This window comes from Pyrgilauda ruficollis, unplaced genomic scaffold (assembly GCF_017590135.1).
Source record: "Pyrgilauda ruficollis isolate IOZ18807 unplaced genomic scaffold, ASM1759013v1 scaffold45, whole genome shotgun sequence".
Classification (NCBI taxonomy): domain Eukaryota; kingdom Metazoa; phylum Chordata; class Aves; order Passeriformes; family Passeridae; genus Pyrgilauda; species Pyrgilauda ruficollis.
Genome location: NW_024526044.1, coordinates 5,114,241 through 5,132,738, shown reverse-complemented (window position 1 = coordinate 5,132,738; position 18,498 = coordinate 5,114,241). Strand labels below are relative to the sequence as shown.

The following is an 18,498-nucleotide window of genomic DNA, read 5'->3' as shown; positions in this document are numbered from 1 at the left end:
ACAAAGACGAAAAGAAAAATTAAGAATCGGTGAATTTGTTTAGTGCTGTTGCACAGACCTCTCTCTGTTCCTATTTTTAGATCAATTTAGGAGAGGAGCAACCCCATGGATTTCCACTGATACACGTGGAGCTTAGCAAGAATGAAATAGCCAAGGAAGCCTCCGAAACCAAGACAACCCGTGTGTGTTTACATGTCCTGTGTATAAACAGGAAAATAAAGCAAAAGAAAACAGGAAAATAAAGCCGGGGATGTCATGAACCGCGGCGGGCTCGCAATGTATGGTTTTCACTGCTGTGTGAGGAGCATCTGCCGCTCTCTGCGGCGCTGGGCTCGGTGTCTCCGTGCGGCTGCACTTGCACAGAGCTCGTTCCAGCAGGGATGCAGAGGTCACGTATATAAACCATCCTCCGGGGAGGGGGCAGCTCTGCCGCCCCTCGGGGAGAGCGGCCGGGGTCAGCCGGAGCCCCGGTGAGTCACGGCAGCCGGACTTGGCCGGGTGAGCGCGGAGGGCTGCCTGGCACCCGCCCCGCATTTCCATCTTTCACTCCCTCGCTCCCCAAATCGACTCGAAGGAGGTATCGCAATCAAACTTTCTGCTGCTCGCGTTTGTTGTCCTGCAGGCTAGCAACTGCAAGCAGCCCAGGGAAACTCAGCGCACCTCACTTTCCTATCCTTTGTCATCTTTGGACACGTCGGGGCGGAAATACCTTCCCCAGCCCTCGGGCCCGTTATGCAACCGGCCTCCCCCGGGGAGCGGGCAGCCCCGGCCGGGGACCCCGCTGGCCACAGCTCCCCCCGAGCCCCGCAGCGGGACCCCCTCGCACCCCCGGATCCCGGGGAGCCTTTTCCTCCCGGCCCGCAGGGCTGAGCCGCTCTCCCTGAGGATGCTCCTCCTGAGCCCCGGGGCGGCGGGGCAGGGCCGGGAAGTTGCACCGGACCCTCAGGCTCGGGCCCGGAGGCTGTTCCCGTTCCCAGCCCTCTCCACGAGCAGCTTCGAACCAAGCGAGGGCCCGCAAAGCCCCGGCGCTGCTCGGCAGGCGGATACGGCACCCCCGGCACAGGTGGCACACCTGAGACCCCGCACCCGGCACAGGTGGCACACCTGAAACCCCCACACTCCGACACAGGTGGCACACCTGAGACCCGGCACCCGGCACAGGTGGCACACTGAGCTCTCCCACCCTCTGCACAGGTGGCACACCTGAGACCTCGCACCCGACACAGGTGGCACACCTGAGACCCCGCACCCGTCACAGGTGGCACACCTGAGACCCCGCCGGCTCTGAGCGCTTCCGCCACCGGCAGCAGCACAGTCGGAATCACCGGATTCCTGCTTGGGAACAGTTAAGGGAAAACGAGGTTTCCCTAAGCTGCTGCTTTGCGTGGAGAGCAAAACGATTTTAATTAATTCCTAGTCGGGAGAAATAAGTAATTAGCCCAGATCCCAGCCCCGCCGCCCCAGCTCCTCGCTGCGGCTCTGAGCAGTGACCCCCGTACCCCCCGTTAGAATTGCCCTGGGGGGCGCGGGGGGCGATGGGGACGGGTTTGGGGCGATGGGGACGGGTTTGGGGTGATGGGGACGGGTTTGGGCTGATAGGGACGGGTTCGGGGCGATGGGGACGGGTTTGGGGTGATAGGGAAGGGTTTGGGGTGATGGGGACGGGTTCGGGGCGATGGGGAAGGGTTTGGGGTGATGGGGACGGGTTCGGGGCGATGGGGACGGGTTTGGGGCGATGGGGACGAGCTTGGGGCGATGCTGAAGCAGAGCCGGGAAGGGACAAACGGGGGGCGAGCAGGGAGGGGGCACAGGGCGGGGGCACGGGGCCAAGGGGATCCCGGAGGGAGCGAGCGGAGAATGGGCCACCCCGACGGAAAGCTCGGCCTCCTCCCACGCGGAGCTGCCGCGGGGGAGCAGCCCCGGCCCGCGGCTCCGGGCACACAGGTTGGCTGCCCTAGGCTGCACCGTTTAAAAATACAATGTCTTTCTTTTAATAGCCCGGGTTGATCGGCTCCCGCTAGTTCACATGACAGGCTTTTCCTAAAATATCTTCTTCCACTAAGTTTTTTCCAACTTAAAACTGCTGAATCCTGCTACCCAAATTAAACTCAGTGCAACGCGAAAAAAAAAAAGAAATAAATAAATAAAGAAGTGAAAGAGGGCTGGCGGCTGCCTCCGGACTAGCATTCCCCAAACCAGCATATGACACAACTGTAAGATTTCCAAGGCTTTTGGAGAGTTCAGCGAGAGAATCGTGTCCTCCACTGGCTGCAGCTTCCCCGCTGAGTTAAACTTTCCTGACGGAACCTTTCTCCATCTGGCCGCGGCTCCAGCGCGTTGTGAGCGGCCGCGGAGCAGAGGGGGATGTAGTTCAAGTCTTATATAACTGCAAGCTGGATGCGGGGGCAGAGACTTTCCCTAGAAACGAGAGATTTTTATATATATATAGTTATTTTTAGCTTCCTTTTTCAAAGGAAGGCCAAATACCTCCGACTTTCCTTTGCTTTCTTATTTTGGTATCACTAAGGGATTTTATTTTTGGAGGTAGGGAGCTATTAATAGCTAATATTTTTAGCTATTTATTCCCTCTTTAGGAGAATACTTCCTCTTCCTTTTAGGGGCACTTTCTGGACTGCATCCCTACCCCCCAAAAACCGACCCAGCTGCCCCCCATGCCCATGGCACCCTCTGGGATGTGCCCAGCGGGTGCCTGGCTTTGGGGACAGGGGAGAGATGCATCTGCTGGCCCCGACCCCGAGCAGCTCCCTGGCTCGGGGGGAGGATTTGGAAGCTGAACTTGTCCCCGGGAACAGCCCGGCCGGTGCTCGCCGGGCTCGCAGCCCAGGAGGCCGAGCAAGGAGCTCCGTGCCCGGCAGAGGAGAGCGGCAGGAGCCGGGGGGAGCAGAAGGCAGCCGGGGAGAGCAGCAGGAGCCGGGGAGAGCTGCAGCCGGCCCGGGGGGCTCGGGGGCTCTGGGAGCCGCGGTCCCGGGGGTCCCGACTCCGGGGGGGGGGTCCCCGACTTCTCCTGGCAGGCACCCACAGCATCGCCCTGCCAGAGGATGAGCGCCCCTGCCCGGCTCCACGCAGGCATTTGGCAATCCAGCCCATTATTTTTTAAAAATTATTATTATTTCTCATGCTCTTTAGGAGATAAGGCATCAAGGCTTCCTGAGGATGTGCTCTCAGGTCATTGGGGCAGCTGCCTGGATTTTATCATCAGAGACTTCGTGGAGACATCTCTGTTTTCCACTTGCAAAAGGTATTTCAGTCTCACAGCAACAATAAGTATTTTTGACAAAAGCCTCTCGCCCTTCCAAAGTAAATACTGCTCTTGCCGAGTGTGCCCTCGCGGCCGAGCTCCCGGGGCAGCCTCCGCACGTCCGTGCCGTGCAGAACGGGGCTGAGCAGGGTTCCCACACCCGGCTGTGTCCTCGCTGCCCTCCCGGCTCCGCAGCCCCGGCAGCGCCCGGTCCTGCCCCTTCCCTTCCCCTGGAGCATCCTCAGAGCCTGGGGCTGCCTCGGGCTCGTTCCTGACCGTGCACTTGTCTGAATTACCTGTTCACTCCCTCGGTTGAGTTACAGAGTGTGGGATCTTGCACTGAGATCCACCGGCCCAGGGAATCCACCCACGCAGAGCTCTCCAGGTCTGGGACCAGAACTGCTCCAATTTCCTCCAAATGAGAGCTTGCTTTTCATCTACTACTGGAAATTCTGCTTTTGGAGATCTCCATGAGTGAGAGGTGCCAATTCTTCTACTTAGTCCTGGATTTTCAGGCCCAGCTGCCTGGAAAATTCCCGTTATTGGTTATATCAGGACTAGAACTGACTTGTGACCCTCCTTCCCTTTGGATGGTGCAGGAGGGAATGGGAGAGGAAGAAACAACAAGGCCAGGCCGTGCAGGGCCAGAGGCAGGGCTGGATCAACCCACGGCATCCCTGGAGCTGCCCCTGGGTTTCTGTCCTGCCTGCTGTGTCCAGGGGAGCTGCACACCTCTGGGGTCTGTCCCAAAATGTCACTGCATGCAGCAGCACAAGGGAGATCTGCCCCCTTTGGCACCTAGCTCCCAGCTCATGGCAGGGTTTATGGAATGAGAACAGCTTCATTAATTAATTGATGATTTTTTTCACACAAATTCCAAGGGAATTGGAGTTTAGAGTGATATTCTTCAATCTAGAGACAGCCAACCAGCCACTATCAGGGCACTGGCAAAAATGTGTATAAAGTGATGGCATTCATTTCAGTTACACTGAGACATAAGTTGGTTTTATAATAATAAACCCACAAATTAATGAGGTTAAACACCTGTGCATTAGGTTCAGGATGGAAACACTGATGCAGTCATTCATTAGATCATATGATGGCTAAACTAAATAAAGATAATAAAGAAAGGTTATGACTGTTTTGAAAAGGTGGCTTTAGTCCTTTCATATCAGCACCAGGGCAAGGGAATCTGATATTATATCCTGAACAGAATTTACAATTCATTACTGGGGCTCTGGCCACACCCGGCAGCTAATCTAGAATTTCACACATTTAATGAACTTCATACTTGAAATATGTGGTCTGTAAAATCTGATTTACACTGTTGTTAAAATAGCTGGCGTTTGAAAGAGAATATATTTTAAACCACGTATTTGTGCACAAAGTTTGTTGTGTTTTTTTTTTTTTCTTTCCAAAAACCCCAAACCCATTCATTAATTCACCCCCAACACGTATAAAACCTTCCCCACAGTGTAATTTCTGCTGCAGTATTTCTTTCAGCACCTCAGATTTACTCCCCACCTTTCTTTAGGAGCCAACTGCATCCAGTTATGCCGAGGGGCAGAGTGACCGTCGGCACTCCAGTCCCCGAGCTGGGCTGACAGGCCAGCCCTGATGGAGTGCAGGGTCGGTAATTAGTCCTTACCTGCCACCTCCATAAGCTCTGCATTAGGTCAGGCCTGCCTGGGCCCGGCTCAGCCAAGCGTGGCAGCTTTTTATTGCGTGTTAACACCTGGGATTTCCCGCAGGCTCTGCTTTTCCTGAAGGCTTTGTGGCACTCTGCTCTGCAGGGCTGCAGGAGCTGGCAGAAGGATGAGCTGGGGTTGTGTAAATCAGAGCTGGCCCGGGCTCCTGGGGGGACAGCACGGGGATGTTGGCACTCACCTGTGAAACACAGGAGGTTTCTTTCTTTGAAGGCAATTTATGGAGAGCACGGATCTTGTAGGGATTAGCTCCACACTTCAGTAATGAGCACTGGCAAGAATTCAGCTCGGGCTTGAACAAAACCCGAGGGCTGTGTGAGGGGTGGGTGAGGGTGACCTGCCCCTTTCCATCAGCCCTGCTCCTTTCCATCAGCCTGGGTCTTGCAGCAGACACCATTCCTTGCTCACGTTCCATCTGCTTTGGGGAGCTCCTCTCCTCGGGGTCAGGGCTGCAAACAGAGATTTCACTCACAATTTGTCTTCTGGAACATCTCTAGGAAAAATCAGGTATTAAAATCTGACAGAGGCAATGCTGATCCTTATAAATGTGCCCTTTTATTTCAAACCCTAATCTCAGATTCACAAAGGTGCAGAGGAGCTCTGCCTCTGTGGGCACCATCCCTTGCCTTTCCCAGAGCTTTTCTGAGTGCAGCTTCTCCCCATGGCAGTGACACCATTGCTGCTGGAGCAGGGAAATGCTCCAGTGAGACCATTACAGGGCATTGGATTTGTTCTTATTTTTAATAGGAGTCCTGGTCAGTACAGGACACTTTTTGTCACAGGCTGGTGGCATCTGCACCAGAGCAATCTGAGGTGAGGCTTTAAAGCCAGCAGAGGCAGCACAGGGCAGGCACAGAAGTGCCACAGCTCCAGCACAGCTCTTTGGAGCAGATGTGAGGCACAGGAGTCAATCTGCCTGCCAGCAGCACAGGGCAGGACATCCCTGTGTCCCAGTGCCACCAAGGAGTGCTCTGAGCTGGTGAGCACCACCCCTCAGTGCAGCCCACTCAGGCTCTCAGTTCATCCTGGGGGTAGCTCTGCTTTTACCCTGGCAAACAACTCTCTGGATATGGTTAAGCCACTCAGAGTGTACATTTAAAATAAAATCTGTTTCACATAAAAGGACAAATGAGAATGACTATTACCCCCATCTTTACTGCGTTAAATTCTTTTGCACAGCTTGTTCTTGTTACTCCTCCTTTCTGAGGGAATCTGAAGAGCAGACAATATTCTGCCTTACGTGGACAATTCCAGCGAGCCCAGAGCAGGAGGTTTTAAAGTGGGAATGCAGTGATTTTAAAGCCTTTTTTGTAACCCACTCAGGTCTTGGGCCACGAAGGGAGGAAGAGCAGCAGAGGAAGGAATTCTTCTCACAGCCAGATCCTGCAAGAGGCTCATCATCTCTAGCTTTAATTACAGCAGCAGAATTTCAGAGATGCACCATGTAACCCAGAGAGCCCCACAGCACCCGGAGAGTTTAAAGGCCATCAGATGCTCATGGCCTGAGGAGCCTCAGCATCAGCTGTGGAAGTGCCCCTGAGCAGGGTCTGCAGCACACCCGGAGCTGGCACAGCCCAGGTTTGCCTGGATTGCCTGTGCAGCTGCAGAGGGGATCCCTGCTGCTCCCACCAGAGCCCCCCAGCTCCCTCTGGCACTTAGGTTTAACATTCAGCACAGCTGTGAGGTGGACCTGCAGCTCCAAAGAAGACAGAAGAGAATCCACTGAAATGTTTGGATTGGGGTTTATCAACACTCCCAGTCAGGTTTTTAGAGCCTGCAATCACATTGCTCATTTAAAACAAGGCATCTGAATACTCTCTGGAAGAAGGAACTTGCCTGTAAGATTGACTCCCATGTTTAAGGTGCTGAGAAAGTCTTATCACCAAAAAGGAAATATTTTTTTTGCTTCCTGTGCTCTGCCTGTGGGGCCAGCCCAGACCACTGGTTCTCCAACCTGGGAAAGGGGAACAGGAGGAGTTCCCTCCCTCTAGTGAGGATGTAAGACAATTATTTAATGCCACAGCAATGCAGGGGAGAAGAGGCAGTGGCTGAAGGTGAGGACAGCAGCTCAGTGAGGTTTTCCTCTCCCCAGATGGTTCCTGTGCAGGGAGGCCTCCACAGCCCCATCGGGCTCAGAGCCAGAGCAAGACACCCAATTCCAGCCAGCAACTATTCTTTCTCCTCAAAAAAGGAAAACCAGAGACACACCAGCATCTAATACAACCCCAGCTTGGAAAACAAGGCCATTCTTTGGTAAAGCCCAGGCTGAAGACTTACCCCAGGATGTGTGATCTCCCAAAAAATCTGCCAGCCCCTGCAGTGTTCAAACTTCTTGCATGACCACAGCCACATGAAGAATGAAATGAAAGCCCATGGAAATCTTTGACATTTCTACTATTATGCAATGTTTGGGTGAAAGAAAAAAATTGCTGAAATTCTCCTTCCCTTCCAGAGTGAGTTTAGAAAAGCTATTTCTAGCTTTTTTTAATTACACATTTCACCATTAAAAAGAAACCGTCCATAAATTAAAGGAACCACTAGCCAGGGCTTATGTAACCCATTTAGAGTGGGAAATTGGTAACACTTGGGAGCAAAGTCTGTTCCTGTGATTTCTGGAGTCTAGACCATTCATTTGATGTGTGCAAACATCACAAAAATGGTTTATTTAATATTTGCATTAACTACTCTATAGAAAAAAAAAGTCATTAAAAAAGGGCATCTGTGTCCTATAGAATCTAAAAGAAACACTTCCATAGATGGTCAGTGATCCCAGAGATTGTTTATTGAAAGCAGTGCTGAACTGTCTCCCAAGTTACAGATTTCCTTTATCCAATTGCACTCTTAATTTTCTTTTTTTAAGGAGTGTTTATGGCTCTATTACATTTTTGGTAGAAAATTGCTGTACTGTGTTTGTACTCACCATTATTGACGTTTCCCCTGTGGAGAACACTCAGTGTTAAATCCTGCCTCTCCCCCTGTTCCTGACCCTGGGAGTGCTCTCGTGCCGAGCCACTCACTCACTCAGATGTGCAAGGGATGAGAACATGCCCGGAATAGCTGCTGCTCATGCTGCTGCACCGCTGCTCTTCCCAGGGCACGACAGATCCGTGTCCCCGTGACAATTCCCTCCTCACTCCCAGCAGCAATGACCAGCCCTGTTAAAACCCAAGCTGGCTCTAGAAGGAATTTAACGAAGCAGCTCTGATCACCTCGTGGAGATGCATTTCCCACACGCAGGTTAAAGGCCCATGGTACAACTTCCCTACATCCTGACAATTCCCACACGCCTGGGACCCATCACTCCAGGACTAACCAGGTGCATCATACCGGGGTGAAGTAAAGAAGTTGCATAAAATTTATTTTTTCCACCTTGTTTTACAACATTCCCTTTTAAGGTCTTACACATCTGCGACATGTAACTCCACAGAACAATAAATAATTGGCATTCATGTTTCTCTTGACTCAGGATATTTACAGGTTGTTTAGCTGGATGACAGGTACAAAACATCGGCATCACAGTAAATACCATTTTGACACCAGAATCCATTTCCCCATTAAAAATTAAATTAACACTGATTTTTAAACCATTTTAACAATTAAAACTGTTCTCAAAGGCATATAAGTACACAAGTTGTCGTAGGCAGTAGTCATGGACCATATTGGCAAAGCTGTGAACCACAGGATTTCATGCAAATCATAGAGTTTAACACTTATGAAATAACTAATAATAAATAAAGAGCCCATCCTGCTGAAGTGAGCACTGGGGTGGCCCCAGACACTGTGGGATGAGCTGGGGATACTGAGCTGCACAAGGCAGGGTTCAATCCCTGGGGCAGAGCTCTGCCTGTGCAAACCTGTGATGCAGCAGAGCTTTCTCAGCCACAGAGCAGCTCTAGGGATTCCCCCTGAGCTGAGCTCCCTGACAAACCCAGCTCCCCTCCACACAACTGCCCAGGCAGCTGCAGAGGCCGAGGCTGTCCTGGGGCTGGGCTGGGACAGCTCTGGGAGCACAGGAGAACAGCCCCCAGCACACAGTGCTCACCCCCAGGGGACACCAGGGGTGGCCCTGAGCACCCCTCACCTCAGCCAGCTCTGAGCAGACCCTGGAACACAGAATGTTGGGTTTCCACTGCCCCACGAGCTGAGCTGAACAAATGTTTGCACAGGTGAACAGGACAAGCTCTGCAGAGGAGAGAAATCCAGAGCTAAGGGGATAGAGAGGGTGTGACACACCTGGAATTGCTGCAGAGGTGCAGGAAGAGAAGAGAGCGTGCCACAAAACCTCAGGCTGCAGCCACGGGCAGCAGGAGCACGGTGAGACTCCACTGGCACCCAGGGGCATCACCTGGAGCAGCCCCAAAGCACACAAGTCACACATGAACTGCTACAGCACAGCCCACACAGATAAAGGAATAGGAAGAACACTAAGGCCACAAACAAGATACTGCACAGAAGAAGAAAACAATGCTTCACTCCCCAGAAGTACAAATTATGAGCATACTAGAGGAAAAGATGAAATTTCCAGCAGAGAATCCATTTATTTTAATGTACAGTAAATAGGAACATGTGTATTAAATTTTGCTTTTAAAAACATTTTTAAATAACTTAAGAAAAATGGATTGCAAACATAAAGTGCTATAAACTTGAAAAATAGAAGTGTTCCTCTTTCCTGCTGTTTGTTAGATGGCAGTTTTAGTCTCTGACTGCTTTGAAAAGATGTAGTGTATATCCAGGCAGAAATGACTTCTGGATTTACTACCTTGTGCAAAAACACAAACTGCAAAGAACATAATCCACACCCCAAAACACAGCTCTAGATCACTATCAACTCTACTAAATATGCTACTAAACTTATGATTCAATAAATACAAATGAAATCACAGTTCACTCCCTTTCTTGGTGTAAGCTAATAGTTTGCAAATATGGTCCACTCAGTGTAAACTGTATTGACTTGAGGAAACAGTGAATTCTACCATTTATATGTCTCAAATATTTACACACAGTAGCTTGGCACTGTTGCTGTTGCAGGACATTGAACTACCAGACACAGGAGAGAGGGCAGGGCTGGGCACCAGAGCCCAGGGGGACTGGGCTGCTCAGTCACCACCTGGGGCCAGGAGGAATCCTTGGTTCTTGTATTTAAACTAATGACAGCAAATTAGATGGGATACTGGGAAGAAATTCTGCCTGTGAGGGTGGGCAGGCCCTGGCACAGGGTGCCCAGAGCAGCTGGGGCTGCCCCTGGATCCCTGGCAGTGCCCAAGGCCAGGCTGGACAGGGCTGGGAGCACCTGGGACAGTGGGAGGTGTCCCTGCCATGGCAGGGGTGGCACTGGATGGCCTTTAAGGTCCCTTCCAACCCAAACCACTCCATGATTCTGTGAAATGCTGTCTGGGGACTCCAGAACAGTGGCATGGCCAACACTATCCAGTCATGATGAAGACAAGGTGAAGGACCTTTCTGGCAAAACGGCATTCATTACTTCACAGGAGGCTGTGAGCCCAGCTCCCAGAAGGAAACCCTGGTTCTGCCTTGGGCCAGGAGCTCAGCCCCTGGGCTCTTTCCCCCCTGGGCAGCCAAGGAACAAGGGCACCAAGCAGTGCCAGCTCTGCCCGTGGTTTCTCTGATGTGGGAAGAAGACAGCAAGCAGCTAATTTAGCACAGACTGAAGAGCCTCAGACAAGGATGGCTGCCACTAAAAGCCCATCCGTGTTTGGTGCACCACCCCAGCTCTAGAAGGTCCCTGTAAGTCTCTGTCCTTCTACTGAGAAGCCCAAGTACATGTGCCACTCCTCATGAGATTATAATGTGGACTAAAGTTTATAATAATGACAGAACTCACTGAGTTTCATTTTTGAGAATTAATTTGCTCTGCACTCAGCCTAATGCCTTTGTATGACCCACTCCTGTGATTCAGGTTTGGTTTTTAGAGCCAAGCAAGTGCAAGGCTCCAAAAACTGCCTCTCTGCAGGGAGCATGTCATTAAATCATCCACCTAGGAGTGCCTCTGCTTATTTGCAGCTCATCCTCAAAGTTTCACACTAACAGGAAACAGATTTCATGGAGCTGTGAGGAGTAGCAGCTCTGTGACCTCTCCTTTCAGTCTCCAAGGATTCAAGACACGTCTGCCACATTGTCTGCAGAACACTACGAGTCTCTTCTCACGTTGTCGACACATTTCAAGGATGATCAACTGCAAAGTTCTGTTCCAAAGAGGATTTGCTTTAGTTTAGATAATTTTCTTCTACACAAATAAATACAGAGTAAAACTATTATGTCACTGCTCCTTTTAACAGGAAGCACAAAAGCTAAACAAAACCGAATTCTCTCGTTTTGAGCTACCACTTCTCTGTCTTTATCAATGGCTGGATACCTCCAAAATCACTGGGGTGACCACATTTCAACGGAAGGAAAATCTCAGACACGCTCAGATTCTCCAGTGTGTGTAGATCCGACAGGCTGGAGCCCCATTATGGAAACAACATGCCATAAATCAGGAATCAGCTGTCAGCAGTGTAGTGCATCACCTACATTAAGGGATTTCCAAGATGTAAAAAGAATGTAACTACTTGAATCAAAAAGACAAATAACATAAACTTAAAAAAAAAAGTAACACAATGCAAAGAACAGCGCAGACACTTAAAAAATTCACTTTAAATTGTCAAATGTAAATCCCAAGGTCAGGTAGCAGCTTCCACAGACTTTGAACCATGCAAGAGAAACCCATTGCCATCGCAGTTCCATGCATTTGACCCCAGTTGAGTAGAACACAAGTGCCAAGAACTGGATGAACTCAGAGCCTCCACCCTCCCAACAGTCCCTTTTGGCCTTAGGTTCCCGTCCAGGGCAGTCTCTCACTACAGCAGCAGGTACCAGAGATCACCACGGGGCCCTGGGGCAGGGACAGGACGTGCTCCTTGTGGAACAGCTGGGGTTGTCTCGGGGCCCTGGGCAATGCCTGTCTCTGTGTGCCAGGAGCAGCCCTAGGACGTGAGCTTGGAGTAGCTGGGGGGAGAAAACCTCCGTCTCAGGTACTTGAGGACGTAGAGGGGCAGGCAGCTCACCAGGGTGATGACAGTGACCTTCCACAGGAACGACAGGGTGGCAATGAAGTAAACATCTGTGTGGAGAAACGAGCACGGAGTCAAAACCACGGGGAGAACCTTCTGGGAAGGGGTGCAGAAATGCAGCTCAATCCACCACTGCTTCCTTCTGCCCATGGCACGGGGCTGGAACTAGATCATCCTTAAGCTCCCTTCCAACCCAGACCATTCTATGATTTTACAATCCTTAAAGCTGCCCTACCTCCAAGATCAAAGCTCATATGAGACCTGGCTCCTCACCCCTCTGCCCTTCTCTTCCCCAGAAGATGCAGAGATGTGCTGAGCAGTGGGGTGTAAGGAATGTAGCTCTCACAGGTAACTGCCCTCCCAAACCCCACCTGAAACAGGGACATCCTCCTGGCACTGCCAAGCACTGCGTGTCCTCCCACTTTGGGAGCTGCCTCTGCTGCTTGGCTGAGCCCAGCAAACACAGCTCCTGACCCAAAACACCTCAGAACCTTTACAGAAAGAGTTAAAGCATCCATCAAAATGGAACTGGTATAACCACATGCAAGAGACAGATCCAGCCAGGAGGAAGTTATCCCTGTTGTCTTCAGTTAGGAAAGAGCTTTATGGAAGAAGCAGTGACATCTTGTGGTTCCTGAATGAACAGTGAACAAACCCATTGGTCTGATATTTGCAACTCAACCATTACTGGGGGAATCTGGAACTCCTCACCCTTTTTCCTCTACCCAGGGAATAGAATTAACTCTTCTTCATGCAGCTAAAATAGCAACAACCAAACCCATAAGGGAATGGTCCCAGTGAACAGATAAAATAAGGTAAGTTTTAGGAGGCAGCTCCTTCCCCCAGTTTAAAAGACCAAATCTTTCAATCCAACACCAGAGACTTCAACCTTCCATCTCAAATTCCCACATGGAAATAAAGGTCACTGCCCATGAGACACCTGACACATGCTGGAGCTCAAAGAATGGATGAGATTCACTGGGTAGCACACTCTGCTGACCACCTTTACCTTCTCTAGCATTTTGCTGTGGGAAGAAACCACAAAATATCTTCCAAGTGCCTTCAAATCACACAGAGCTTGCTGTGGCACCACTGTCACTGTGCCTGCTGTTGGCCCCACCAAGAGCCTTTTGCTCAGTTCAGTCCTGTTACCATCCAGGCTGTGAACTGACTGGGGGAGAGCATGAAACCTCACCAATAAACTCGTGCAAGAAGACCAGGGAAGCGATGTAGCAGGAGAGGCTGAGCAGCTCAGCCACGATCATCAGCCAGTGCCACGTCTGGATCGTCAGTGCCACCATCAGCAGCTCGGTGAGGATCAGGGACGTGAAGGAAATGGCAACAATGTGCACAAATTCGGATTCAAAGAGGAGGAGTGCTCCATACATGATGATGCTACCTGCAAGGGAATGGAACTATTTCAGTCAGACACCGGGCTCAGCTCTAAAACCCACAGTTAGGTCTTGGAAAGGCTGAAACACTCCTGTCTTGAGGCTGTTTTTCATGAAACCCAATGAACGTAACGACAACGAATCAGTTACTATTTAGGAGACAGAACTGATGAGAAGGCAGGGAAAAGTTACAGCAGAGGTACCCGAAGTTTTCTAACAGTCTATCATGTTCATAGACACATGGAGATAGGAAATTAATACATGCTGTTTTGGCAACTGGAGATCTCTAACATCATGAAACTCTATCCTCCCACAAAAGCACTTGGTCACTACGCAGAAGCTAAAAGATATCAAATTCTTCTATATCCTACCACACTGCCTCGGTGCCAAGAGGCAGCCAAGTGTTGAAAAGCTCAGTGGATACAAGTGAGCCTCAATTTGCACTGCCTGAGCAAGATCTCTCCCCTTTACACCTCCCCCTAAGAGAATGCCATTAAAGCTCTGCTAACGAGGCATTGTTTGTGCTCCTATGCTGGCTGGCCAGGGCTGTGCAGGCCACCTGCACAAATAACTCATGTGAGCAGCATGAGTAATCCACACCAACATCCATCACTCAGGCCGCCTCCGGGAGGGAAAACCTGTGAGGGAACCCAGCTCCAGCCACAAAGTTCAAACCCAGCTGTGAACTTTCCAAACTTTTGGGCTGCTCAAGTTTTGGTCGGGCTCATCTCTGCTAGCAACTGGCCCCGTTGTTTGGCCGCTGTTTGCTGGTTCTTGAGCACAGCACTGGTGAAGTCACTTTAACCAAACCCTGTAACCAGAGAGTGCTCTTAGCTCAAGGAGCAATCTTTCCCCCCATGCATCACCCTCTGGCTGCAGCCTTCCACCACTTGGGAGTGTTCTCTCAGTGCCTTAGCTTTGCCGTTGTGTTACTCAGCATCCCAAGGCCTTGATCCCTGTTGTAGGATGCTTGTGATAGATTTCAGAAAATAAAGCTGAGAGCTTTACACATTTTACACTTCTAGATTCACTCCCTGCTGAGGATGGCAACATTAATTAAATCTGTAAGAATTACCTGCTTGTTTTGACCCCTTATTCTCACTCTTGTTGATAAAGAGAAAACAAGGAATTTTGGCACTTCAGCTTTTAGCTCCACATGACTGACCCATTTTCTACAACTCCCTGATTAATATCTATAGAGACCGTTTGAATTTGAGGGTACTTGATTTTAAAAAATGACAAAATGAAAGAAAATACCTTCTTAGATATATACCCAAATTACTACATCCACTGTTGAAAATGCATTGTAATTAAGGCATTTACTTAATTGCTTTAGCAGCCTAATTAGAGTATATGAGATATGATCAAGAACGTGAGCTCAGCTGTGACCCTGGCTCACAGATGCCTGTGAAGAAACCAGAACTCTTGCCACTTCCCTTTTTGGATAAAATACAGAAGGCTACAGGTGCTGCACTTTCCATGTCAACAAAAACCTGTAAAATCCACAGGCTGGAGAATTTTTCCCAAAAGAAGGGGAGGGAGAGCAATGAGCTCTGCTTTACAGATGGGGTAACTACAGCACTGCAAGGAACTTGCACAGAATTACAGTGGATGGTTCTGATGGGAAGAGGCACAATGGTTTGAATTTTACATCACAGCATTGACCAATTACTGCCAATATTTGGGTTTAGATAATTTTTTCCTTTGGTAACACTACCAACGTTTTCCCAGACAAAAAAAATATATATTCATCACCACAAGGATGCTTTGGGAAATTCACTTTGTGCCTTACTTAACTTCTGCAATACCAAAACTTAGTCACACGCACTACAACATCTAAAGGCACAAGCAGAAGTTGATTTCTTACCTTGATAAATGCTTATCAAGACCCAGATTAAAAATGTTTTGTATGACAACGGTCGTCCCTGGGTGGGGAAAAAAAAGACAAAGCTCCATTGGGGTTTTCTTTTATGAAAATTCACTTATTGATCAACTTAAAAATTAGTAAGAGAACTGGAAGCTGCTTTGGAAAAAAATAGAAAATTAAACAAATCAAGCTAAGCTGAGATAGTGCCCCTTTATTCTCATTTTTCTGGGTGCATGAAGGGGCTGTGGAAGCTCAGGGCTCCTCCAGCACAACCTGGCCCTCACTGCACACACAATTAATTCAGTGCAAAGATGCCTCAGGAGTTTAATCAGCATGAAATAGAAGATGTGTGTACACACATCAATGTGAATACATTAATGCTGTATTTCTAGACACACACAAATCACCCTCATATTGAAGGCAGATAGATTTTAAAAAACCATCTCCAGCCAACACAGCTATACCAGCACAAAACCCCCTATGTTTAGACCAGGCCTAAGGATGGTTGAAGAATTAGTGGTTTATGACATAAGAGACAACATCCAAGTGAAACCAGATGGAGACTTATTGAGGCTCTGGAAAAACAGGCTGTGCTTCTCAGAGTATCTGTTTAACAGGAATCCTTGAGGGAAAGGAGCTGGGGAAGACTCAGTCCACCCTTTCCTCCAACTAAGAAAGATGTTCCCAGGCTGCATACCCCAGTTATTCAAAACATTTTCCAGGGAGGAAGAAAAAAAAATTAAAAAGGAACCTAAGATGAGATCTACCTTCCTCATATTTCTATGATAAACATAAAATAAAATTTTCTTTGTTCAAGGAGAAGGACCTGACTTAGATGCTAAAGCTACAAAAATGGCACAGCAAGCAAACCTTTAGATCATGCTCCAGTCAAATTTCTACTGAAGAAACTCTGGGATAAGCCCCTGCCTCCATCAAATGAGCATATGCCTTCCCCTCTTCCCTTTTCTGGCTTCAGGACAGTGCCAAATCCCCAACAATTTCTCTTTTCCCTTTATTATGGAACAAATTGGTAATATTAAATCCCTAGAATTTCCCACAGAATAGAACTTCTACTTGCCCAGCCGTTTTTAATAAATTGCATTTCATACAGCATTCAACAAACAACTGCCAGGAATTCTGGTTCTATCTGTGGATTCAAATTTGACTTTAACAGAATTTTGCCTGAAAATGCCTGCTAAAGTTCTGGATCTCCTGGCAATATATTTGACTTTATACATTTACAGTTTCCAATCAAGATGAGGATCTTGCCTTAAAGCAAAACAGACAAACAAGAGTCTCACACACCTTAAGAAGATCTTTGTAGAGCTCTGGGTACAACATTGCAACTTCAGATTTCACATCCTTGTCCAGGACAAGAGAAAACACGGGAAACATGGTGTAAATTGTGGAGTACCTGGGAAGAAGGCAGGAGACCAGTAAATATCTCAGGTGGAGATGAGCAAACAAATGCTAGGCTCCAGAAAGGAAATACCACATTCTTGAAGTGCCTAATAATGTACAAACTATAAAAAGTAGCAAATGGAGCACAGCAGAGTTTTGCAGGTAGGGAAAAGCCATCAGGATTGACTTTTTGAGTGACTTTTGAGCAGGAATGCTCATACACAAGTGATTGGTTCAAATATTGCACTGGGTTCTTAAAGGAGCCAAGGACTGACCTGTGCCCATCCCAAAGTCTGCTCTAGAGCTCAGCTCTGATTCTGTTTGCATCAGAAGGCAATGGAGATATATTTGCTGGTTTTTAAATTATGTACTAGAATGTGTAAGAAGTCATACTGGGATTACAGTTGCAATGCCCTGTTTTAGACAGTTTTTGGGCAGGAACTAAGGTTGGGTTGTCTCTCATCCTTGCACTGCCAGGAGCTGGGCACTGCTTCTCCCTGCTGTGCAGACACCAGCCCAGAAGAGCTGTCACTCTGCTTTTACTGGGAGCAGAGGAACATTCCTGGAGGATGGACTGCCTCACAAACATGGAAAGGTTTCTGCAAGTGTCTGCACTGAAGGGGACACGGCTCACACCCAGCTCCTGAAGCAGTGCAGTGAGCAGAGTGGAGATGTGCATGGCTTGCATGTTAATCAGCCCAAAAGCATTCACTGTGCAGAGGTTCTCCTCATTACCAGAGAAATGTGAGCTCTTACCCAATGATGAGGAAGCCTTGGTAGAGAGGAACTGAAGCAAAGTAAAACACTGATGAGAAAACAGCCTAGAAAAGAAATGAGCTTTTTAGGCACTGAGATACTGCAGTAAAAGTAACAGCTTAAAAATACACTGCTCAAACTGGATCCTTCTTGCAGTGGGTTCTCCCAGCTCCTGAAATGAAGACAGACTAATGGAACATCAACCCCTTCTATGCCTTTGGAGCAGTTGCTGGTATTTGTTCAATACCAGGAATTTTCTTACATGTTTTCATACCACAGTAACAACCTCAAGTCCTAACCCATGAAAATTTTCAGAAGAAGAAACAGCAGCATTCCAAATGAGACACAAGACCTTTCCTTTGTGATTTGCCTTCCCCACCTCTTTTGGAAAGCCCCTCCTGGCAGCCCATTTACCTGCATGGTGCTGATGCAGAGGCTCCTGTGGATCACAAACTGGCTGAGGGCTGCAGACCTCTTGTAGCTGTTCCTTCCATGGACCATGAGCAAACGACCCAGGTGCTTGAACTGAGTGATGGAGAAATCAGCTGCCAGTGATGCCTGCTTCCCTTCCTGGGAACAAGGGTAAGGAAAAGCACAGTGAGATCATTCAGCACTGGAAACAAAGAATATCATGTTATTATTGAGTTATCACTGACACAATTTCCAGGAATATTTGCAGCATGTTAGGTGAGGGAGAGCATTGCCTCAGTACTTCTCCTTCCACTGTGGGTTTTAAGCAAAGAGTAAAAATATGAGAATTCCCATTTGAACCTTGGCCTCCAATTCTAAGCAACCTCTGGATTCTGATTCACAACACACATGTTAACGTGACACTCCTATCAAGTCAGTGCTGAACAATTTCTCAGTCTCAAAAGTTCACACAATTTTGGCTCGCTGCAAGCAGAGTCTGGCTGCTGCTCCAATCCAGTCCTGCAGCTCCACACAGCCCCAGGTGCAGGAAAGCCAGAGTTTGCTTTGCAAACCAATTTGAGCCGTTTTTAGTTGTGTATGTAGGATATATCTTATCAGTGTAATTATAACTTGGAGC

At 48.7% G+C, this 18,498-nt stretch overlaps 1 protein-coding gene across 1 annotated transcript in view; it reads right to left on the bottom strand.

Moving 5' to 3' along the window:
* Positions 1-8,297: 8,297 nt before the first annotated feature.
* Positions 8,298-18,498, bottom strand: part of ATP9A (ATPase phospholipid transporting 9A (putative)) — a 50,447-nt gene continuing 40,246 nt past the window's right edge. Inside the window, exons 23-28 of the mRNA XM_041478499.1 lie at positions 17,865-18,020; positions 17,451-17,515; positions 16,599-16,707; positions 15,294-15,351; positions 13,231-13,434; positions 8,298-12,085 (exon numbers count right to left, since the gene is read on the bottom strand). Of these exons, the coding sequence (XP_041334433.1) occupies positions 11,949-12,085; positions 13,231-13,434; positions 15,294-15,351; positions 16,599-16,707; positions 17,451-17,515; positions 17,865-18,020 (729 nt within the window). The 3' untranslated portion in view covers positions 8,298-11,948. The remainder of the gene's footprint in view (positions 12,086-13,230; positions 13,435-15,293; positions 15,352-16,598; positions 16,708-17,450; positions 17,516-17,864; positions 18,021-18,498) is intronic.